General features: G+C 42.4%; 2 protein-coding genes across 2 annotated transcripts; both read left to right on the top strand.

Moving 5' to 3' along the window:
• The first annotated feature begins 2449 nt into the window (after positions 1-2449).
• On the top strand, positions 2450-9378 carry LOC141780855 (alpha-2,8-sialyltransferase 8E-like). Its single transcript, XM_074656281.1, has 7 exons — positions 2450-2726; positions 5020-5094; positions 5270-5344; positions 5805-5949; positions 7323-7435; positions 7549-7641; positions 7721-9378. The coding sequence occupies exons 1-7, from the start codon at positions 2626-2628 to the stop codon at positions 8193-8195; spliced, it is 1077 nt and encodes a 358-aa protein (XP_074512382.1). The 5' UTR covers positions 2450-2625; the 3' UTR covers positions 8196-9378.
• Positions 9379-18829: 9451 nt separating this feature from the next.
• On the top strand, positions 18830-24932 carry LOC141780858 (alpha-2,8-sialyltransferase 8E-like). Its single transcript, XM_074656286.1, has 7 exons — positions 18830-19165; positions 20702-20776; positions 20938-21012; positions 21233-21377; positions 22885-22997; positions 23110-23202; positions 23282-24932. Exons 1-7 carry the CDS (start codon positions 19065-19067, stop codon positions 23754-23756), a joined length of 1077 nt encoding a protein of 358 aa, XP_074512387.1. The 5' UTR covers positions 18830-19064; the 3' UTR covers positions 23757-24932.
• Positions 24933-25774: the final 842 nt, after the last annotated feature.

The raw sequence follows: 25774 nt of genomic DNA, 5'->3' as shown, positions 1-25774 counted from the left end.
GGGAGAGGCAGAGGTGAGAAAATGGGTGGACCAAAATAGACATGACAAGGATTAAAGTAGGATGTGATGGAGCTACAAAAGGTGATCAGTTTCATCTGGCCTGGACACAAACAGGGAAAGAGGAGAGACAAAGGACAGAGAAGACAAACAAAAAAACAAACAAACAGATGACTTGTCTGAACAAGAGGCAGACGACTAACTGAGGAGGAAGCAGAGAGGCCAAAGATTAACACAGTGTGAGAGGTTGAAGTTAGCAGGAGGGGAGAGGTATGAGGGGACAGCTCTTGAAGAAGAAGTCACTCTTCTCTTTGGCGATCACTTTCTGCTCTGTGGGGAGTCTGCTGACCACTCTCATCATGATCAACGACAAGTAAGTGTGTCCCAACTCCCTATAGAATAACACTATTTTTAATCCAATCAAGATGTTTTTTTGTATTTTGGGTGCTGGATGTGTGTTAGTGGGGGCAAACGATAAAGAGGCATGCTGGGTGACCACAAGACAAGAGTGGAGCAGTTGATAATATAGGGCAGAAATTGAAGTATTTTGTTTTTCCGCTGATGTCATCCTCTTTGTCAAAAGACACAAAGCTGTTAAAGGTGAAGTTAGTGTGGAATGACTTTGGTGTTTTTCTGCCCCCGAGTGAATACATTTCAACATCATGATCTAAGCAATCTAAGAGGGAAGTTACTAGCAGAGACATTTAGAAAATGAATTGGGGAAAATGGCACGTCTTCAATACGAAATAACTAAGAGGTTAACTTGTTTTTCAGTGGTGTTAAAATGATGCCGTGTTATTTCCATGTGAGTACCTCTGAAATACACCATTTGCTCATCAATAGAGTTGTGTTCTTCTGGGGTGATCTCCAGGCATTGTTTGCAAAAATTATCAAGCCATGGACGGATCTTCCAGCACTTATCCCCTTCTTGCCTGTTTGACAGATCAGTATTATCAGTTATGTGTAGAAATGCCAGCAGGGTCTGAAAACGGGTTGTGTGACATGTTGTCAGCCACCATGGCACACCTTGTGTCATTTTCCCAGTAAGCACGACAACCCTCAAACTCACTGTCGTCTCCCTGGATGACTGCCAGTGCGTCCTGAACACTGTATTGCTTCTTGTTATCCATACTACAGAAAAAATTAAATGGCATTGAAATGTGACTGGTATAGGGTAGAAAAATCTTGTTTGTCTGTTTATTTAATTTACTGATAGGCAAAAATGGTTTCCTTATACATTTTATTAATAATTTAATTAATATAACATGATTTTTTGTTTACATTTGATTTAATATGCTTTGAATTGAACAATATAAAATATATTAACTAAATATCATTGAATCAGCTAAATTAACTGAGCAGATCATAATCATTTTTCTTATTGTGACATATATGTCACATTTGGTTTGGCACACAGACATTTTGGAAAAGTTGTTATGGGAACACAAAATCACATGACCTGTCACATGACCCATCAGGATGTTCAGTATGTGTCACTTAGGGACTTTTTTTTTTTCTTCTTTTTTTTTTATTATTTCAAAATGACAGTATACATAGTAACAGCAGAAAACATTGAAATCATTTACATACAAAAGAAGCATAGCGAAAACATAAACAAAGACCTGTGACAAACATAAAAGGACAACAGAAATGAAACCAACATAAAATAAAAAAACACATTGAAAATAAATAAATAAGTAGATAATAATAAAAAAGACCACGTGAGAGTATGACAATAATTTCACTTAAAAACATTAAAGATATTGCATACATTCATTGTTTTTTTGTTATGTGAGGAAGAAATTGTTGACAGATATAATTCCATTTCTTTCATAAATACAAAGACATTAGGCTTTCTTTGGGTAAATTTACACTTGTGAATGTGGAACTGTGGAGTAATTATCTTTATATAATTAGCCTTTATTACTGTAATTTTACAAGAAATATTTTACTTTCAACATATATTTATTGTTAGAATAGTCATACACGTAAATGTAATACCATTTACATATAAATCACAAATGAACACATGTCATTTACGTTGCGAAAGCCGAAATTTACATTAGCTCAGAAGTTTTGCAAAAAAAATCTGTATTTTCACAAGAAATATTTTTAGAAAATTCCATGAAATCCTTTTCTTCTAACATAAATGAATTGTTAAAATAGAGTCATAAACCTCTAAAAAACTGAATAATTATCTTTAAAAATGATCAAGAAAAGCTTAAATACAGATAATTACGATTGTGATTACAAAATATACTGTAAATCTAAGACCATTTTTACAGTGTTGGTAAAACTTCTTCGTATGTGTGTAATGTTATCATACAATCACCGCATTGAGCTCTGATTAGTCAGCAGGCGGTGCTTTTATACGAGTTGATCTCTTATCTGGAACATAACCTGCTCTGGAGCACGTAAACTGTTCAGCATCAGTTACCATGGTGATCTACCCCGCAGCAGTTACCATGGCGATCTACCCCGGTAAGAAGTGAACCACCTTCGTAGGACGGAAATCCCTGAAGTTACCTCACTAACGCCAAATCCTGCTTCGTAGTACAGGCCTGCCTGGACACAAACAGGAAGAGAGGAGAGACAAAGTGCAGAGAAGACAAACAAACAAACAAACAGATGACTTGTCTGAACAAGAAGAAGAAGAAGTCACTCTTCTCTTTGGTGATCACTTTCTGCTTGGGGAGCCTGTTGACCACTCTCATTATGATCAATGACAAGTAAGTGTGTCCAAACTCCCTGTAGAACATACACACAAAAACTATCTTCAATCCAATCGAGATGTTTTTTGTATTTGGGTGCTGGAGGTGTGCTAGTGCACTGTTAAGAATCTCCCAGTAAAATAACAGTAAAGAACTGTCAGCAGGGTTGCCTTTATGTTATGAGGGCGGCTGTGGCTCAGAGGGTAGAGCAGGTTGTCCAGCAATCGGAAGGTCGGTGGTTCGATCCCGGTGTCGATGTGTCCTTGAGCAAGACACTTAACCCCAAATTGCTGTGAATGAGTATTTAGATTAGATCCTGGTGGGCAAAGTTGGCACCTTAGTAGCCTCTGTCATCAGTGTATGAATGGGTGAATGCTGACATGTAGTGTAAAGCGCTTTGAGTGGTTGGAAGACTACGAAAGCGCGATATAAGTCCATTTACCATTACTGAAAATTAACATTATTATACTGTCACTGACATTTACAGCTTTGTACTTACTGTTAATGAAAAATACAGTTTGAACTGGTTGTTTTTATTAATTTCACAGTATTTTACAGTTAATTTACTGTTTAAAGATATGGCTGTTTTTCACCTTTCTTTTACATTATCTTACTGATTTGTTTTAATGCACTATTTAGGTTGTATTTTGTACATACATTTTAATAAACATAATTTTTTGCCTAGATGAATAGACTTAGCAGGTTACAGACATAGAAATAGTCACACTAAATAGAATTAAAGGCACTTGTTTGGAAAAAGGCTATAATGACAATGTGACTGAAGGATGGATTGAAGTCTAAGCTTTACAACGATATATGACGTCATGATATTGTGTTTTGGTTTCCCTCTTTTATACTGGATCTATGTGTAAAATGACGAAAAAAGATGGAAAAATTTGAATGATGGAGGGATGAAAAAAGGAGTGATAGCACATAAGCTACCATTGCTGCAATGCTATGATGCATTTTCCAACACTACAGATATAGACCTTTAATAAAATCACTATGAGACCTGGTCCCTCCAAAGTGGCACGACCCCTGGCTCATGGACTAAATAGACTTGTTCACACTTTTCCCAAAATGTCTGTCTTTAGCTGGCTACAAGCACAGAATGCAAACCATAACAACATGTGATTGAAGAACAATAAAGCTAATTCACTGATTTTACAATCATGTACAATGTACAAGCCTCACATGTGCAGACCAGGTCCAAGAATTAAAGAAATACTGCATGAAACTGTTACTGATGATACTTTAGACAGTTGGCGGTTTGATTTCCGCGTCAAAGTGTCCTTGAGCGAGAGACCCTGGTTCTTCACCCTGGTGCTTCACGGCTGCTCCTAAATGCTTAGGATGGGTTAATTTTGTATGGGGTGGCTGAAGCTCAGTGGGTTGAGCGGGTTGACCTTTAACCGCAAGGTTGGCCATTCGATCCCCTGCTCCTATTGTCCGCATGTCAAAGCGACCTTGAGCGAGTTTGGGTGCTTTACAGCAGCCCACTGCTCCTAAGGATGGGTTAAATGCAGAGGTCAAATTTCATGTATGAACCTGTATGTATATGATGATTCTTTTAAAAAGTTTAAAGTTTTGGGGGCGCTGCTGTAGCTCACTTGGTGGAGCGGGCGCCCCATGTGCAGAGACTGGGTCCTAACCACAGCGTCCCAGGGTTCGGGTCCGACCTGTGGTCCTTTGCTGCATGTCATTCCCTCTGTCTACACCTTTCAGTACTATCTCTGTCGCTATCAATAAAGGCATGAAATCTAAAAAAACAGTTAAAGTTTTAAGTTTAATAACAATCTCTCATAGGTTGTGGGTTTGCAGTCCTACAGGTGCACACATTGTAAGAGTGAAGGCTGGGAATCAAGCAGGATCACACATCACAACTCCAACTGGACTCTATCAGAGATTTAAAAAAAAATCTTTTTGGAAACTTAATAACTGGAAGAGAAGAGGATACATAACTACATAACTATAATTAATACATAGCACAGACCACAGACCACAGAGATTATAACGCCCAGAAACAAAAGTCTCCTGCTGAAGTCAGAACTTCAGGTTTAGCCACATAGTTGATTGCATAAAAGCATTCACTGGTTAGATTGCTTTATGTAATGACAACGTGCATGGAAGCAATCAATACAGCACATTTAGATATATATATAAACTATACACATAATTGGCCAATAAAGCTAATTCTCATTCTGATATGAAGCAAAGACAAATGGGGCTCAGAGCCTCTTATAGCATCTGTTTTATCTCTGACATCAACATGTTACTCACCTGTCCTGTTTCTCTTGTGTTCGCTCCACAGTAATGTGGAACCTCACAGACCGCCTCCTCCCACGAAAAGCCCCCCCTGGCCCGCTGACCTCTGTAAAGGCTGCAAGTGAGAACAAACACCGTCACTTTGCTTCTTCTCCTTAAGGCACCTTTTTGTTTATGCCTTTAACAGATCAAGTCATGTCAGCGCTACAGGGATTACACACCTGACTGTGTATTTGGATGTGTGTGTGTGTGTGTGTGTGTGTGTGTGTGTGTGTGTGTGTGTGTGTGTGTCACAGGGAGGTCATCGAAAAAGTAAAAGATTGTTACTCTAAGACCTGGAAGAAGCAGGAGGACAATTACCAAAAATACAGGTAATTTATTTTGAATTTATTTTATTTTGTATTCTGCAAACAAAAAACTAAACAAAAAAAAGGTTACCAGAAGTGCAAATAATTGTCAATGCATGACCAGATATGCCGTATCTACAGTGTCCATAGTACAGGCCGTACATTGGTGATCCGGGGATGTACAGTATGTATGATTTAAAAGGTAGTTTAAATAAACTATACATGAAGTACTGCTCTCAGACGGCGATTATACTGTAGGTGTTGTCGTAACTTAATCGTAGCGCCCACCCTGTAACACTGTCTGCACTGTTGCCGTTGTTTGCACTGTTAGCCCTTTAGGAAAGAATAATCTTTTTATTTATAACGTGAACAAACTGTCTATTCAATTAACTCTTTCTGTATTTTGCAAATTATGAAGCTTTCTGTTCAACAACACTCCTGACCGTCTTGAATGTGATTTAACGAAGTCCTTGTGGTTCCCCAGATCTCAGCTGAGCAGCAAGTGCCATGGTTCTGGCAAGGCCATCATTACCCAGGCCAACACTCCAGTGGGATCCAAGCTCGTGTACGACGGAGAAAAGAACAGGACCCTCCAGGTGAACCCGGAGATTTTCAGCACCTTTGTAAAGGTAAGTTGTTTCTCATTCATGAATATTACCACAACATCTGATGCTTGTTTGGTGTCTTGTTTGGTGCAAGTTATATTCTTGTCATACAATATAATGTGACATCAATATACACCTTTATCTACTTTTTAAGGACATGGACAGAATTGTAAGAATCCAAAGTATGACTCATTAAATCTGTGAGATCATCTTTGATTGTTTTTGTTTAACTTCTGATAAAAGCAATACTAGTTAGGGTGGCTCAAAATGTAAAGTAATATAATGAATACATTTAGGGAATTTCAATTTACTAATAAAGACAATTGTGGTAGAAGGCAGATACAGATAAATGTAACTGAGTCACAGAGGATTTCAGTTTATTTGGATGTAGTTCTTATCTTCACTATGACCTCAGCTATGTACATAACTCTACGTCACACAAGAGGACTTTGTTTTCAAAGCAAAAAAAATAGTAAAATAATTAATTAATTATTAATAGTAATAAAATAGTAAAAGATAGTGAAGATAAATAGTAACATAAGATAAGATAAGAAGTAGATAATACAAATAGTGACTACTGTGTGTGTATATAGACTATACACACACAATACACAGTTCAATAAAGCAGCCATGTGATAAAAAGATATCAAAGGCCCTGTTTAAATGAAATATAGACAGGTCTAAAGTATGTGGTGCAAGTGCATTTAGGATATGTCCAACTCCACTTTTGCTAGTTAAAGGTGCTAAATTCGATTTTCAGAGAAAGTACATTTGCTACTTTCACAATGTGAGCGCTAGGCATGAAAATTAGAACTGCGTCAGTCTGAAACTAGCATTGACAGTTGCACTGTGTGCCGCTTTGAGCCACGTGTAAGATAGGGCCCGAAGAGTCTACAGCCATGCAGACAGTCAATTTCAGATTCCAAGTAACAGGATTCAGGATACAAGTCACAACAGGTGGAAAGCAAGGCACAAAGCTATAATATCAATCTGTCAGGGAATGAGTGGAAATAGGCCGGTTATGTCCTGCATGGCAGATGAGGGAACGTGGAACCAGGTGAGCAGGCTAATAACCCGCTTCTTAAGAACAATAAAGTACAACGTGTCCATTTGAAATACACACAAAAGAACAGCCCATAAAGTACAAACTTTTGACCTCACCAAGACGTGAATAACATCTGTCTACCACCAACACAGCCAAAGAAGGAAGGAACTTTAATGTTTGACATTATTAGCTATTGAAACTAGTAAACACACACATGCTCATTTGCAAATGAGATTAGATCGGCCTTGGATCAACTTCCCTTAATATGTCTCTTTGTCTTTCACAGACAGTATGATATAATCTGTATATAAATGTTGTTTTGTAATACATTTTCCTCTGGTGTTGATTCCAGGAGCATCCGTTCCCAAATAAAACATGGGACACGTGTGCTGTTGTTGGGAACGGAGGGATCCTGACCAACAGCAGCTGTGGAAAGATGATTGATTCAGCTCAGTTTGTTATCAGGTGAGAAAGGTGTCCAGTGTAGTGGACTGATGACAACCTTAATCAACGTTAACATTCACATTCTTTTGCAATTCTTTATAACGATCTCTATATCATCTTTGTTGCTTGTTCAGGTGCAACCTACCTCCCTTGGAAAATGGCTACGAGAAACACGTGGGCATCAAGACTGACCTTGTGACAGCAAACCCAAGTATCTTCGTAGAGAAGTGAGCCAGAGGATGAACCTCACTGCACTTTAAAATGTTCCTGTTGTCTTGTTGCTTCACATCTGCTGTTTATTTTCAGGTTTGGGTCTCTGATGGGGCGTCGCCGTCCCTTTGTGGAGAGTCTGCGCAGATACGGCAACTCCCTGCTGCTCCTTCCCGCCTTCTCGTTCAGCTTCTGCACCCCTGTGTGCATGCGGGCCGTCTACGCCACTGAGGACTTTGAAAGCCCCGCCCGGCCCGTCTTCTTTAACCCTGAATACCTCCAGAATCTGGCGCTCTTCTGGCGCTCCCATGGCCTAAAAGGAGAACGACTCAGCACCGGCATAATGATGGTTAGCCTGGCGCTGGAACACTGTGCCAATGTGCATCTGTACGGGTTCTGGCCGTTCAGTAATCACCCACATGGACTCCATGCTCTGACTCACCACTACTACGATAACAGACAAGCTACGGGACTCCACACCATGCCGGCTGAGTTTGACCTCTTGTTGCAGCTGCACACTGAGGGGGTGCTCAGGCTTCACCTGGGAGATTGTCGACCAGGTGAAAAGTAGTTTCCAGACTCAGGAGCAACTGGCAGGACAGGAGCAAAGTGCCTTGTTTGTAGTCCAGTCTTTCATATACTTTTGAATGAATTGCCAGATCTATTCTGTCCTCTACGTCTGCCCTGCATGCTCAAAAACTTTCTGCCCTCCTATGCAGTTTGTGGCCTTTTTTTTCTTTTTTTTTTGCCACTGGCTGATGACATGATGACATGGATTAAGTATGTCCAAGCAAGATGGACCAGAGGGCAACTCCAGGGTCTGAAAAGTGAAGCCAATGTGGAAGTTCCTTAAACTAGCATTCTTTCTAATAACCATTAGCTCCACCCTCTCCTGTAACTTCTGGTTGCAAAAAAACAAGATGGCGATGGCCAAAATGCTGAACTTGAGGCTTCAAAACGGCAGTCCACAAACCAATGGGTGACGTCACGGTGACTACGTCCACTTCTTATATACAGTCTGTGAGATGGACTCTCAGTGAATGCTGAGTTGGCAGCCAAGACATTTGCACTGAAAAGAAGATGCAACAAAAATATTAGCTATAGTCTTGTAAATAGTCTTGTAGTCTAAAACTGTATTTATTACCACAAATGTTGCAGCTGGAGTCTGGAGGGAGTTATTTTGATTTAAATGGGAATCCTTTGTGAGGCCTTTGTGGGGGTTTACATTGTAGTGCCTTTTGTTAATCAATTACTAATGATAGTTATGTAACTGACCACTAGAGCTTTTGCATTGGAATCAAGACTTGGGTGTGTCTTGTGTAACTTGGAGTATTGCCTTTCATACTTATAAAGTCTTAACAGTGATCTTTGTCATCCAGAACAATAACATACAAGCTGCAGATGACTAAACTTGAGAACTCTTGGTGAGCCAGTTTTAGTTTCATGTGAAAGTTTGCGCTTTTTTGTTGTTGTTGAGAACAATTAAGTTAAAGTGAATAAATAATCATCAGAAAAAGTTCTTTGTATGTAATTAGTGGCTGGACTGGAATTCAAGACGTCTTAGCTTCCATGATTTAGTATCGTTGAGCGATTTAGTGTCCCGAAACCTCCCAACATTTATCATTAAAATGCAGTATTTCTTTACAAACCACACATTTGGCTGGAACACCATATGATCCAGTGATTTATTAGCATAGATTTTGTAGTACTTTCATTAAACAAACAAAAAAACACTCAAATTAAAGCTACTGCTTACAAATCGCAGTGAAAAACAACCCGGAGGTACTCAACTTAAACCTACTGCTCCTCAGCAGCAGCGAACAATCAGGTATTGAACAATTTAACACTACTTCCTGACAATATAGCAATAAGCACACTTAAATCACAAAAGACAACTGCCGACTCCGACACACCCGCCAACCACAACCACCACACACAGTATTGAATACTGCCCTTAGGCCCATTGGCAACTTCTGCTCCGTTCTCCAGCTCGGCATGTAACAAGGGCAGATGAAGGAAAGTAGAACGATAGTTACGTATGTAACTACGGTTCTATGAGTTCTGGATGACTGCCAGAGGCAGTGTTTAACACTGGATGTTATCCATCTCGCGCACGCGCAGGTCGAGTATTTAATATCAACAAAGTCACATGTGACCTGGGATGACGTAGTTTATATAAGCCCACGTCATCATCAGATATGTCCCTCCAGAATCTTCTCGCCAAGATTCCGAGTGACAGCCAACTCTGGCAGTCATCCAGAACTCATAGAACCGTAGTTACATACGTAACTATCGTTCTATTTCGTTCTTCCTGACTGCCAGAGGCAGTGTTTAACACTGGATGACTACTACCAACGTAGTCACGAGGAAAACCCACCTCACCGGGAACGGCCTGTGGATTCCTGAAAGACCACCGATGCTATTGCATGGGGAGCAGCAACATTGACCCTGTAAAAACGGGCAAAGGTGCATGGAGTAGCCCAGCTGGCCGCAGCGCAGATATCACTTAGGGGGATCCCCCGTAGCGCTGCCCAGGAAGTGGAGACACTCCTGGTGGAGTGGCCTCTGATATTAAGAGGTAAAGGCAGTCCTTTTGACCTGTATGCTTCCTCAATGGCCTGAACAATCCACCTGGAAAGCCTCTGCTTGGACAGGGTGTGCCCTTTCCTATGGCCCCCATAGCAGACAAACAGACTATCAGAGCGGCGAAAGCTCGCAGTCACCTGTATATAATGCCTTAAGGCCCTCACTGGGCAGAGCAGTTCCGCTGACTTAGCATCTTCCCCCTGTAGGCATGAAGGGTCATAAGCTGCCAGCTCCATGACCCGATTAGAGTGGGTCGGAGCCAACCTCTTCGGGAAAAATGATGGGTTAGGCCAAAGTGCTACCCCTGTGCCATCTGAGTTCCAGCGAATACACGTTTCACTCACTGACAAGGCGTGAAGTTCACTCACACGTTTTGCTGATGCCATCGCCAAAAGGAAAGCAACCTTTACTGAAGACCACTCCAGCCCCGACTGCTCCAGAGGCTCGAAGGGGGGGAGACAAAGGGCTTCTAGCACCAGATGCAGTTCCCACGAGGGAACCTTGACAGCCTGCGGGGGGTTCCGCCGCTGGGCTCCTTTAAGAAATCGGGTCACCAGAGTGTGAGACCCCACGGTCTGGTTATCCACTCTGACATGCCCGGCTGAAATAGCAGCTACATAAACCTTCAAGGTAGAAGGAGAGAGTTTCTTCTCCAGCAAAGACTGCAAAAAACTCAGTATTATTGGCACAGAGGCACTCTGAGGTACCTCCTCATGCACTTTACACCACTCTGAGAATATTTTCCACCTGTTGGCATACAGTGCCCTGGTGGAGGGTGCTCTTGAGTCAGAAATGGTTTGAATTACCGCCCGGTCACATACCCTTAGGAGTGGGTCCGGCTCCTCAGGGGCCATACCCAAAGCTGTAGGCGATCCGGGCTCGGATGCCAGATGCGGCCCCCCAGTTGTGAGAGCAAGTCTTGCCTCTTGGGCAGGCACCATGGAACTCCGTCCAGAAGCCTGTGCATCCCCGGAAACCAGGGTCTCCCCGGCCAGTTTGGGGCGACCAACAGGAGTCTGTTGTTGCCGTGCTGTATTCTGTGTAGCGTTACTGCTATCAGTGGGAATGGTGGGAAGGCATAGAGGAGGCAATCTGGCCATGGGTGTGCCAGGGCCTCCTGTCCCAACGGGCTTGCTGTCTCCGTCAGGGAGAACCAAAGAGGGCAGTGCGTTGAGGCTTCTGAGGCAAACAGGTCCACCTCTGCTGCGCCATATTTGCGCCATATCTCCTCTACCACCTCTGGGTGGAGCCTCCACTCGCCCGCAGGGGGTTTCTGGCGGGAGAGAAAGTCTGCCACCACATTCTGTGGCCCTGGCAGATACATGGCCCTGAGGCTGGAAAAACAAGGGAAAGCCCATACCAGAAGTCTCCGTGCCACCTGTAGCAACCGGGTTGATCTGGTGCCCCCTTGCCGGTTCACATGGTAGACAGCTGACTTGTTGTCGGACCGTACAATAACATGCCTGCCTCTCAAATGTGGTAGGAATTTGCGAAGTGCCAAATATATAGCACGGAGCTCGAGCACATTTATGTGCTCCGCCGCTTCCTGTGCTGTCCAGAGCCCCCTTATCGCTCTGTGCTGCCATACTGCCCCCCAGCCGGAGGGCGAAGCATCGGTCACCACCACCTCGCGACGTGAGGGAATCGAACCCAATGAGATGCCCCTGGCCAGATATGCCCCGGCTCTCCATGGCTGCAAAGCAAGGAGGCATCGGCAGGACACCCTGACTCTCTTGGATCTGTGGGACTTTGGATCTAATTGGAGACCATTGATCCAAATTTGGAATGGCCGTAAGTACAGGAGGCCCAGTGGCACTACTGATGTTACTGACGTCAACATACCTAACAGCCTGAGAAACAGGCTGTACCTCAACCTCCTGTTCTTCCGGAACCGGAGGAGGAGCTGGAGTATGGCGTTTACTCGTCTTGGTGTTGGGAAGGCCAGCATATGGCGGGAGTCCAGAGTTAAACCAATGAACACTACCCGTTGGCTGGGTATGAGACAACTCTTGGCATGGTTGACGGTAAGGCCCAACCTCGTCATGTGATGCAGAAGGGACGCAGTGTCCCGTTCTGCCTGTTCCCTGGTCAGAGCACAAATTAGCCAATCGTCCAGGTATGGGAGGATAAGCATACCCCTGGCTTGCATCGGGGCGAGTGCCGCCCTCATGCACCTTGTGAAGACCCGTGGGGCAAGGAAAAGACCAAATGGGAGCACCTTGAATTGGAAGGCCTTGCCTTCGAATGCGAAGCGCAGGTACTGCCTGTGAGGTAGTGCTATTGGGACGTGAAAGTATGCGTCCTTTAAATCGATGGATGTGAACCAACTGTGCCGTGTCACGTTTTGGAGCACATCTGCTGTACTCAGCATGTGGAAGGGCAACACCTTCAGAAATGTGTTCAGCCCTCGTGAGTCCAGTATAGGGCGAAACCCACCCACTCTCTTTGGAATCAGAAAATAAACTGAGTAAAACCCACCTTGCTGTGTCTCTAGCCCCAGCTCTTCGATGGCACCCTTCCCCAGGAGGGTGGCTACTTCTTGTCTGAGTGCCTGGGACTTTGTGGGATCTCTGACCGTGGACAGTCTGATCCCACTGAAAACTGGGGGCCGGCGTCGGAATTGGAGATTGTACCCTTGGGAAAGCGTAGCCACCACCCAAGGGTCTGAAGTGCTGCTTTCCCAGCAGCTGAGTTGCTGCTGGGAGAAGCGTCCGACTGCCGGCCCCGGGGCATCAGGATCTTCCCCTCTGGCCCTTTGGGTACCTGGGGGGGCGATACCCTGACCCCCGACCCCTTCTCGCTTGAGGCACCGGCCGTGCCGGAGCCTGCGAGGTCCTCGGGTACGTATCAGGACGAGCTGGAAGCCGAGGGCGACTGGTACCACCACCCTGTGGGGGCCGCTGTCGCCATAAAGGCGTAGGTTCCCGGAAGCTAGCAAACTGCTGCCGAGTCTGGTTTGCCTGGATTCCACGCTCCAAGGCCTGCTGTGCTGCTGGGCCAAACAGCTCCCCCGGAACCACGGGGAGAGTGCGGAGGGCCCTCCGGCCCGGCTCCGAAAGCGGAGATTGGGCCAGCCATACCTGCCGGCGAGTCAGCGTAAGGGTCGACAGTAGTCTGCCAAGCTCCCTTGTGATAAGACCGAACGCCTGCAGGGATGCATCACTGAGGCTCTGGACGGAAGCATCCACGCCAGCAGTTTGCAGGGACTGGGACAAGGATAGTATCAGGTGGGAAAGAGAGTTTCCAAGACGGCCCATGCGTGCCGCTGTTTCATAAGCCTTGACTAGAAAGTCGTCTGTGATGCGACACTGGGGCCTGGGACAGCGAGCATCAGGCCTGAAGACCTCATTGGGAGACACAATAAGGGCGGCAATAGATGGCTCCACTGCTGGCATCTTACCCAGTCCGTAAGTGTCAGCGTTCTGCATTGAAGCTAAGGCCCTGCCGTCAGTGGTGTGGTGGGAAAGCGATTTCGGGTCTGGCCAGCATTTGTGGAGCTCCTCAATGTATGGCTGGGAGGGTGGAACAGAGAAACCCGCCAGGGGCGGGGCCCACCTAAAAAATGCACTGGATGAGGTGCCCGCAGTCGGGGCCTCATCCACGCCTAAGCGTGCCAGAGCCATACGGACCACTGGCTTAACTGTCGCTGGAGCAGACTCTGAGCCTGCCCTGGACCCACTTCCTGACTGCTGGGAACAGGTGTCAGAAGCGTGGGAGGAGGCTACTAGCTCTCCCTGTCCAGGCCGGTCCTCACAGAACTGGCTACAGGAAGCCCTCGTAGACAGGGCATCCTCATCCCATCCCGGTGGGGTAGGCTGGGTTGCGTTCACCCTGCCTGGCTGAAGGTTAAGGAGCAGCGCTTTAATCTCAGCAAACTCTGATGTTAGCGTGTCGACCTTAGTTGCCAAACAGTCCACTTTCCGTGCCTTTTTTGTAGGTGGGGCCCCCTCAGGTGGGGCGCGTCTCCGCCCACTCCGTGAAGGTACACCCGATAGGGGCAACTGGCACTCGAGCTGCTCTTCTAGCTCAGCTAATCGAGCTATCTTCAGCTCCCGTGGCATAAAACTACAATTCATGCACTGACTGTCGGACAGCCCCTCCCTCAGGTGTACAACACCGAGGCATGTGGGGCATTCATCATGGCCATCAGTAGCTAGCAGTGGAGCCATGCAGGCACGGCAAACATGCTCACCTAACATGGTGCTGCTGATATTTATAATAATTCGTAGTATGAATTTTATACTCTTATATTTAATTAAATAATGTATTTATCTTACTTATATAATGTGTTTACTTTGTTATGCAACTCATTGGTTACACTGGAGTGAAAGCACTCTCTAGTAACAGAGAGAAAAAATTACATCAAGTTGCTTAACAGGAAACTGTCTCAGTAACTAGACACTAGCTTTGAACTAGGACTGTTATTATACAAAAGACATGGAAGATAATAACTTCCCCTTTAACAGCAGCCACAAAATAAGTTAACCCACAAGCGAAATCACTTACTGGGGAGCGGTCGCTCTATCTATCAACAAAGGAGATGTCTGCTTTAACGAGCGAAATCACTCGCTGCTGAGCAACACACACTGTAAAAGGAAATGAATTAGCCGACAACAGCCCAACGGGCTCGTTGTCCGACGGAGGCTCGCCGATACTGTAGCGCAAACACTTAGCTCGGCGGCCATAAACAATAAAGGAGACCGAAAACAGACTCCTATCAACAAACGTAACTGAAACTCTAACGACGGGAGGATATACTCACCTTGTGATCCTAGCTCACCTGTCGTTAGCCTCGCTGAATTGAACCGGCGAAAACACCGGTGTTACAGCGTCTAAAGTGTTAGAGTGTAGCCGTGATTAACTAATCGCAGCCCTTGGAGGACGAAACCGTAGCTCCAACCATGCGGTTGCAGGGCTTCCAGCGAAAAGTCAACGGCTTATCTCTTTTAATCAACCTGCATTCGCGGATTACCTGCCGCGAGAAGATTCAAGGGACATATCTGATGATGACGTGGGCTTATATAAACTACGTCATCCCAGGTCACATGTGACTTTGTTGATATTAAATACTCGACCTGCGCGTGCGCGAGATGGATAACATCCAGTGTTAAACACTGCCTCTGGCAGTCAGGAAGAACGAAATAGAACCAGGTGAGCAGGTTAATAATCTGCTACTTAAGAAAAATAAAGTACAGCATGTCCATTTTAAATAACTTGAAACTAGTAAACACACACATGCTCATTTGCAAAATAAGATCACCCTCCCTTAATATGTCTCAGGATCTGGCGCTCTTCTGGCGCTCCCAAGGCCTAAAAGGAGAATGACTCAGAACCGGCATAATGATGGTTAGCCTGGCTCTGGAACACTGTGCCAATGTGCATCTGTACGGGTTCTGGCCGTTCAGTAATCACCCACATGGACTCCATGCTCTGACTCACCACTACTATGATGACAGACAAGCTAAAACAAAGTAAGTAGCTCTCAGAGCCAGGGACAGCTGACAGGACAGGAGCAAAGTGCCTTGTTTGTAGCCCAGTCTTTCATTTACTTTTGAATGAATTGACAGATCTATTTTGGCTGATGACACGGATTAAGTGTGTCCGAGCAGAATGGATTTACAGTAAATGCTGAGTTGGCTCATCAGCAGCCAAGACATTTGCACTGAAATGAAGATGCAACAATCACAAGACTGTAAACATTATAGTTTTATAGTGTATCTAAAACTGTATTTATTTCCACAAATGTTCCAGCTGGAGTCTGGAGGGTGTTGTTTTGATTTAAATGGGAATCCTTTGTGAGGCCTCTGTGGGTCGACACTGTAGTGCCTTATGTCAGATCAAACTGAATGTATTTTGAAGAAAATCAAATACCTCCTTTACATGAAGATTGCCTGGCTATTAACATTTAATGAAAACAGCCAGACACTGAATGTGAAGAATCTTTTGACATTTAACCACTTTTAAAAAATGTTCTGGGAACTCTTGAGGGGAAATGTACGGTACTCACACACTTAAATCACACAAAGGCTGGTGCTGATGGTGGAAGATGATTTCTGCACTCTTGTTCTCACTCACTGACACTGCTGGATGTGATACAGACATGAGGTAAACCTCAGATATCAGAGGGCCAACTACAAACCATCATGGCTGCCCTCTGTGGTCATCAGAGGGTCCTATTAAGTGAGGCACGGAGCCAAGGATTACATCACAGACACCACAGACAGAAACACTACTAAACATGGGAGGTCCCTGCTCACAAAGGTTGCTATGGTGATCCTGTGCTACAATGTGCTATCCCTCGGCACCACAGTGACCAGACGAGGACATATACTGTCACAAAGTGGCAACATTCACATATTGGTACAATATTAGGGTGGAAGCGAATACTTTTTAAGTTGATGTAAATACTAAATCAATAACTGACTCCATTGTACGGTGATATAATGATGCACTTTGGGTGATAACCTTTGGGTAAGAACATTTGCATCAAGACTTGGGTGGCTCTTGTGTAACTGGGATTACCGCCTTTCATGCTGATACTTATAGTCTTAACAGTAATTTTTGTCAACCAGAACAATAACGTACATGCTGTAGATGACCAAACTTGAGAACTCTTGGCGAGCCAGTTTTTAGAATCATGTGATTTTGTTTTTTTTCGTGAACAACACAAGGTATGAGGGAAAATTAACTTAAAGAGAATCAGTGAATACATATTTATCACAAAAAAATGTTGTATATAATAAGTGGCTGGAGTGGAATTCACTTGTCTAACCAGGCAACAAAAGGTTTTTCTCAGACGTCTACATTATTTAGTGTCTTTGAGCCACTAACTGCTCAAAACCTGCCAAGATTTGTAGTTAGAATGCAGTATTTCTACTTACGAACCGCACACCATCTGATCCACTGATTTTGTGCCAACAACACAACATTAAACTTAAAAATAAAACATTATTAAATATGTGAAAATGTTAACATAAAAAAATAAATATGAAAAAAAATTAAAATAAATGAATAAAACATAAAAAAATAGAAAAAAAATGGAAAATAGAAAAAAAAAGAAGACAAAAATGAAATAAAAAATAACTTCAACTGGAATTTAAAAACGCGTTTTCCTGCTCTCTGGCACAAAAGACAGGAACTGCAGTTATTTCATGCTGGTTACGGCTGTCAGTTGTGCCAACAACACAACATTAAACTTAAAAATTAAACATTATTACAAATGTGAAAATGTTAAAATAAAAAAAAAATAAATAAATAAAAAAAAAAAAAGAAGAAAAAAAATAAAAATGGAAAAATATAAAAAAAAAAAAAAAAAAAAAAATGGAAATTAGAAAAAAAAATTAAAAAAAAATAAAATTAAAAATAACTTCAACTGGAATTTAAAAACGCGTTTTGCTGCTCTCTGGCACAAAAGACAGGAACTGCAGTTATTTCATGATGGTTACGGCTGTCAGAGGTGCCAACAACACAACATTAAACTTAAAAGTTAAAAATAAAACATTATTAAAAATGTTAAAATGTTAAAAGAAAAAAGAATAAAAAAAAAAAAATGGAAAATAGAAAAAAAAAAAAATTAAATAAAAACAAATAATGAAAAATAAAAACAAATAAAAATAAAAATGGAAAATGGAAAGAATAAAATAAAAAAAATAACTTAAACTGGAATTTAAAAAGGCATGTTGCTGCTCTCTGGCACATAAGACAGGAACTGCAGTTATTTCATGATGGTTACGGCTGTCAGTTGTGCCAACAACACAACATTAAACTTAAAAGTTAAAAATAAAACATTATTAAAAATGTGAAAATGTTAAAATAAAAAAAATGAATAAATATAAAATATAAAATGGAAAAAGTTATTTTTTATTTAATTTTATTTCAAAATAAAAATAACACATACTGTGATACAAAAACAAGTGACGTTTACAAAAGATGCTTTTTAGTTAAGCCTCATCAGATGGACAGATGAGAAAAAAACACTGTTGAAAATGCACAAAACTGTCACATATAATGTTTAAAGATTTAAGCTTAAACCACAGAATTAGCAATTATTTTCATCTATTAGTTGCATCATCCAGGAGTGATTCGTCTTATGTTTCCACTCCAGTAAGAGATTCTTTCAGATCTAGAAGATGCACAGACTGAGGACATGATTTTGACATCAAACATTAACAATCATCCATTGTTGATGTGGTGACACCTGTACTATCACAACATGTCACACATTCAACAAGGCCCGCACCTGCTAATTCGATCTGCTCTTCAGTCAATGAACCATGACGTGAATGTGTGCAGCTTCAGCTTTCCTTAACAACCCTCTGACCATTTGTTTTCAAGAAATTTATAGTTTTTCATCGCAGAGCCATCTACCGACAGAACAAAGTAGTTAAAAATATCACCATAACTGATCTCAGGCCACCTTTTCATGTCATCCATCCACTCCGCAATCGCTTTTGGATGAGGCAAGGTAACCTCAGGTAAAATGAGTTGAACAATCTTAGGAGTAACTCTGATTGGGTGGAACTCAATTGGGTTATAGCATAGCTTAGTGATTATGTATTTCATTGTGTAAACACATGAGAAAAAGAGGGAGAGGCATAGGTGAGAAAATGGGTGGACCAAAATAGACATGACAAGGATTAAAGTAGGATGTGATGGAGCTACAAAAGGTGATCAGTTTCATCTGGCCTGGACACAAACAGGGAAAGAGGAGAGACAAAGGACAGAGAAGACAAACAAAAAAACAAACAAACAGATGACTTGTCTGAACAAGAGGCAGACGACTAACTGAGGAGGAAGCAGAGAGGCCAAAGATTAACACAGTGTGAGAGGTTGAAGTTAGCAGGAGTGGAGAGGTATGAGGGGACAGCTCTTGAAGAAGAAGTCACTCTTCTCTTTGGTGATCACTTTCTGCTCTGTGGGGAGTCTGCTGACCACTCTCATCATGATCAACGACAAGTAAGTGTGTCCCAACTCCCTATAGAATAACACTATTTTTAATCCAATCAGGATGTTTTTTGTATTTTGGGTGCTGGAGGTGTGTTAGTGGGGGCAAACGATAGAGAGGCATGCTGGGTGACCACAAGACAAGAGTGGAGCAGTTGATAATATAGGGCAGAAATTGAAGTATTTTGTTTTTCCGCTGATGTCATCCTCTTTGTCAAAAGACACAAAGCTGTTGAAGGTGAAGTTAGTGTGAAATGACTTTGGTGTTTTTCTGCCCCCGAGTGAATACATTTCAACATCATGATCTAAGCAATCTAAGAGGGAAGTTACTAGCAGAGACATTTAGAAAATGAATTGGGGAAAATGGCACGTCTTCAATACGAAATAACTAAGAGGTTAACTTGTTTTTCAGTGGTGTTAAAATGATGCCGTGTTATTTCCATGTGAGTACCTCTGAAATACACCATTTGCTCATCAATAGAGTTGTGTTCTTCTGGGGTGATCTCCAGGCATTGTTTGCGAAACTTATCAAGCCATGGACGGATCTTCCAGCACTTATCCCCTTCTTGCCTGTTTGACAGATCAGTGTTATCAGTTATATGTAGAGATGCCAGCAGGGTGTGAAAACGGGTTGCGTGACATGTTGTCAGCCACCATGGCACACCTTGTGTCATTTTCCAAGTAAGCACGATTTCCTGGCAGTTGGCAAAGACCCATGTGCAGGTAGAGACCAATTAATATTTCCAGCTCCTTAACAGTGGTGTTAATATTGCTGTGATGTGAAGATTTTTGTACGCTGTACAAATTTGTTTGCTCCTTCAGTAACTCAAGCATTTCTGCTGTGATGAACTTCCTGAAATACTCCAGGGGAGTATGAAGATTGTCTGGGGTTGTGACACTCTGTCCTTCGGATGTGCACTCAGGGGCTTCAAAAGGTTTCTTTCTCCAAGAAAACAGTTTTTTCCTTTGACAGTTAACACCATTAAACCAAAATTCTAAAAAAACAGTTAAAGTTTTAAGTTTAATAACGATCTCTCATAGGTTGTGGGTTTGCAGTCCTACAGGTGCACACATCGTAAGAGTGAAGGCTGGGAATCAAGCAGGATCACACATCACAACTCCAACTGGACTCTATCAGAGATTTAAAAAAAAATCTTTTTGGAAACTTAATAACTGGAAGAGAAGAGGATACATAACTACATAACTATAATTAATACATAGCACAGACCACAGACCACAGAGATTATAACGCCCAGAAACAAAAGTCTCCTGCTGAAGTCAGAACTTCAGGTTTAGCCACATAGTTGATTGCATAAAAGCATTCACTGGTTAGATTGCTTTATGTAATGACAACGTGCATGGAAGCAATCAATACAGCACATTTAGATATAGATATATACAGTATACATATAATTGGCTAATAAAGCTAATTCTCATTCTGATATGAAGCAAAGACAAATGGGGCTCAGAGCCTCTTATAGCATCTGTTTTATCTCTGACATCAACATGTTACTCACCTGTCCTGTTTCTCTTGTGTTCGCTCCACAGTAATGTGGAACCTCACAGACCGCCTCCTCACAAGAAAAGCCCCCCCTGGCCCGCTGACCTCTGTAAAGGCTGCAAGTGAGAACAAACACCATCACTTTGCTTCTTCTCCTTAAGGCACCTTTTTGTTTATGCCTTTAACAGATCAAGTCATGTCAGCGCTACAGGGATTACAAACCTGACTGTGTATTTGGATGTGTGTGTGTGTGTGTGTGTGTGTTTGTGTGTGTGTGTCACAGGGAGGTCTTCATGAAAGTAAAAGAGCGTTACTCTAAGACCTGGAAGAAGCAGGAGGACAATTACCAAAAATACAGGTAATTTATTTTGAATTTATTTCATTTTGTATTCTGCAAACAAAAAAAACAACAAAAAAAGGTTACCAGAAGTGCAAATAATTGTCAATGCATGCCCAGATATGACTTATCGCCAGTGTCAATTAACTCTTTCTGTATTTTGCAAATTATGAAGCTTTCTGTTCAACACCACTCCTGACCATCTTGAATGTGATTTAACGAAGTCCTTGTGGTTCCCCAGATCTCAGCTGAGCAGCGAGTGCCATGGTTCTGACAAGGCCATCATTACCCAGGCCAACACTCCAGTGGGATCGAAGATCGTATACGACGGAGAAAATAAGAGGACCCTCCAGGTGAACCCGGAGATTTTCAGCACCTTTGTAAAGGTAAGTTGTTTCTCATTCATGAATATTACCACAACATCTGATGCTTGTTTGGTGTCTTGTTTGGTGCAAGTTATATTCTTGTCATACAATATAATGTGACATCAATATACACCTTTATCTACTTTTTAGGGGATATGGACAGAATTGTAAGAATCCAAAGTATGACTCATTAAATCTGTGAGATCATCTTTGATTGTTTTTGTTTAACTTCTGATAAAAGCAATACTAGTTAGGGTGGCTCAAAATGTGAAGTAATATAATGAATACATTTAGGGAATTTTAATTAACTAGTAAAGACAATTGTGGTAGAAGGCAGATACAGATAAATGTAACTGAGTCACAGAGGATTTCAGTTTATTTGGATGTAGTTCTTATCTTCACTATGACCTCAGCTATGTACATAACTCTACGTCACACAAGAGGACTTTGTTTTCAAAGCAAAAAAAATCTTGCGATAAAATAGTAAAAGATAGTGAAGATAAATACAATAACAACAATAAGATAAGATAAGAAGTAGATAGTAAAGATAGTGACTAAAGTGTGTGCATATAGACTATACACACACAATCCAAAGTTCAATGAAGCAGCCATGCAGACAGTCAGGTTCAGATTCCAAGTAACAGGATTCAGGATACAAGTCACAACAGGTGGAAAGCAAGGCACAAAGCTATAATATCAATCTGTCAGGGAATGAGTGGAAATAGGCCGGTTATGTACTGCAGGGCAGATGAGGGAAAGTAGAACCAGGTGAGCAGGCTAATAACCTGCTTCTTAAGAACAATACAATACAACAATAAGATAAGATAAGAAGTAGATAGTAAAAATAGTGACTACTGTGTGTGTATATAGACTATACAAGTAGTATATAGACTATACACACACAATACACAGTTCAATAAAGCAGCCATGTGATAAAAAGATATCAAAGGCCCTGTTTAAATGAAATATAGACAGGTCTAAAGTATGTGGTGCAAGTGCATTTAGGACATGTCCAACTCCTCTTTTGCTAGTTAAAGGTGCTAAATTAGAGTTTCAGAGCAAGTACATTTGCTACTTTCACAATGTAAGCGCTAGGCATGAAAATTAGAACTGCGTCAGTCTGAAACTAGCATTGACAGTTGCACTGTGTGCCGCTTTGAGCCACGTGTAAGATAGGGCCCGAAGAGTCTACAGCCTCTGGTTCAGATTCCAAGTAACAGGATTCAGGATACAGGACACAACAGGTGGAAAGCAAGGCACACAGCCCATAAAGTACAAACTTTTGACCTCACCAAGACGTGAATAACATCTGTCTACCACCAACACAGCCAAAGAAGGAAGGAACTTTAAGCTTTAACATTATTAGCTATTGAAACTAGTAAACACACACATGCTTATTTGCAAATGAGATTAGATCGGCCTTAGATCAACTTCCCTTAATATGTCTCTTTGTCTTTCATAGACAGTATGATATAATCTGTATATAAATGTTGTTTTGTAATACATTTTCCTCTGGTGTTAATTCCAGGAGCATCCGTTCCCAAATAAAACATGGGACACGTGTGCTGTTGTTGGGAACGGAGGAATCCTGACCAACAGCAGCTGTGGAAAGATGATTGATTCAGCTCAGTTTGTTATCAGGTGAGAAAGGTGTCCAGTGTAGTGGACTGATGACAACCTTAATCAACGTTAACATTCACATTCTTTGCAATTCTTTATAACGATCTCTATATCGTCTTTGTTGCTTGTTCAGGTGCAACCTACCTCCCTTGGAAAATGGCTACGAGAAACACGTGGGCATCAAGACTGACCTTGTGACAGCAAACCCAACTATTCTCGTAAATAAGTGAGTCAGAGGATGAACCTCACTGCACTTTAAAATGTTCCTGTTGTCTTGTTGCTTCACATCTGCTGTTTATTTTCAGGTTTGGGTCTCTGATGGGGCGTCGCCGTCCCTTTGTGGAGAGTCTGCGCAGGTACGGCAACTCCCTGCTGCTCCTTCCCGCCTTCTCGTTCAGCTTCTGCACCCCTGTGTGCATGCGGGCCGTCTACGCCACTGAGGACTTTGAAAGCCCTGCCCGGCCCGTCTTCTTTAACCCTGACTACCTCCAGAATCTGACGCTCTTCTGGCGCTCCCATGGCCTAAAAGGAGCACGACTCAGCACCGGCATAATGATGGTTAGCCTGGCGCTGGAACACTGTGCCAATGTGCATCTGTATGGGTTCTGGCCGTTCAGTAATCACCCAAAAGGACTCTACGCCCTGGCTAACCACTACTACGATGACATAAAAGCTACGGGATTCCACACCATGCCGGCTGAGTTTGACCTCTTGTTGCAGCTGCACACTGAGGGGGTGCTCAGGCTTCACCTGGGAGATTGTCGACCAGGTGAAAAGTAGTTTCCAGACTCAGGAGCAACTGGCAGGACAGGAGCAAAGTGTCTTCTTTGTAGCCCAGTCTTTCATATACTTTTGAATGAATTGCCAGATCTATTCTGTCCTCTACGTCTGCCCTGCATGCTCAAAAACTTTCTGCCCTCCTATGCAGTTTGTGGCCTTTTTTTTCTTTTTTTTTTGCCACTGGCTGATGACATGATGACATGGATTAAGTATGTCCAAGCAAGATGGACCAGAGGGCAACTCCAGGGTCTGAAAAGTGAAGCCAATGTGGAAATGCCTTAAACTTGCATTCTTTCTAATAACCATTAGCTCCACCCTCTCCTGTCACTTCTGGTTGCAAAAAAACAAGATGGCGATGGCCAAAATGCTGAACTTGAGGCTTCAAAACGGCAGTCCACAAACCAATGGGTGACATCACGGTGACTACGTCCACTTCTTATATACAGTCTGTGAGATGGACTCTCAGTGAATGCTGAGTTGGCAGCCAAGACATTTGCACTGAAATGAAGATGCAACAAAAATATTAGCTATAGTCTTGTAAATAGTCTTGTAGTCTAAAACTGTATTTATTACCACAAATGTTGCAGCTGGAGTCTGGAGGGAGTTATTTTGATTTAAATGGGAATCCTTTGTGAGGCCTTTGTGGGGGTTTACATTGTGGTGCCTTGTGTTAATCAATTACTAATGACAGTTATGTAACTGACCACGGGAGCTTTTGCATTGGAATCAAGACCTGGGTGTGTCTTGTGTAACTTGGAGTATTGCCTTTCATACTTATAAAGTCTTGACAGTGATCTTTGTCATCCAGAACAATAACATACAAGCTGCAGATGACTAAACTTGAGAACTCTTGGTGAGCCAGTTTTAGTTTCATGTGAAAGTTTGTGCTTTTTTTGTTGTTGAGAACAGCACAAACTAAGAGGGACAATTAAGTTAAAGTGAATAAATAATCAGCAGAAAAAGTTCTTTGTATGTAATTAGTGGCTGGACTGGAATTCAAGACGTCTTAGCTTCCATGATTTAGTATCATTGAGCGATTTAGTGTCCCGAAACCTCCCAACATTTATCATTAAAATGCAGTATTTCTTTACAAACCACATATTTGGCTGGAACACCATATGATCCAGTGATTTATTAGCATAGATTTTGTAGTACTTTCATTAAACAAACAAAAAAACACTCAAATTAAAGCTACTGCTTACAAATCGCAGTGAAAAACAACCCGGAGGTACTCAACTTAAACCTACTGCTCCTCAGCGGCAGCGAACAATCAGGTATTGAACAATTTAACACTACTTCCTGACAATATAGCAATAAGCACACTTAAATCACAAAAGACAACTGCAGACTCCGACACACCCACCAACCACAACCACCACACACAGTATTGAATACTGCCCTTAGGCCCATTGGCAACTTCTGCTCCGTTCTCCAGCTCGGCATGTAACAAGGGCAGATGAAGGAAAGTAGAACCAGGTGAGCAGATTAATAATCTGCTACTTAAGAAAAATAAAGTACAGCATGTCCATTTGAAATAACTTCAAAAGAACAGTCAATAAAGTACAAACCTTTGGCCTCACCAAGACATAAATCACATCTGTCTACCACCAACACAGCCAGAGAAGGATGGAACGTTAATTTTTGACATTATTAGCTATTGAAACTAGTAAACACACACATGCTCATTTGCAAAATAAGATCACCCTCCCTTAATATGTCTCAGGATCTGGCGCTCTTCTGGCGCTCCCAAGGCCTAAAAGGAGAATGACTCAGAACCGGCATAATGATGGTTAGCCTGGCTCTGGAACACTGTGCCAATGTGCATCTGTACGGGTTCTGGCCGTTCAGTAATCACCCACATAGACTCCATGCTCTGACTCACCACTACTATGATGACAGACAAGCTAAAACAAAGTAAGTAGCTCTCAGAGCCAGGGACAGCTGACAGGACAGGAGCAAAGTGCCTTGTTTGTAGCCCAGTCTTTCATTTACTTTTGAATGAATTGACAGATCTATTT

This window comes from Sebastes fasciatus, chromosome 13 (genome assembly GCF_043250625.1).
Source record: "Sebastes fasciatus isolate fSebFas1 chromosome 13, fSebFas1.pri, whole genome shotgun sequence".
Taxonomy (NCBI): Eukaryota; Metazoa; Chordata; class Actinopteri; order Perciformes; family Sebastidae; genus Sebastes; species Sebastes fasciatus.
This window is presented reverse-complemented; position numbering and strand designations above follow the sequence as displayed.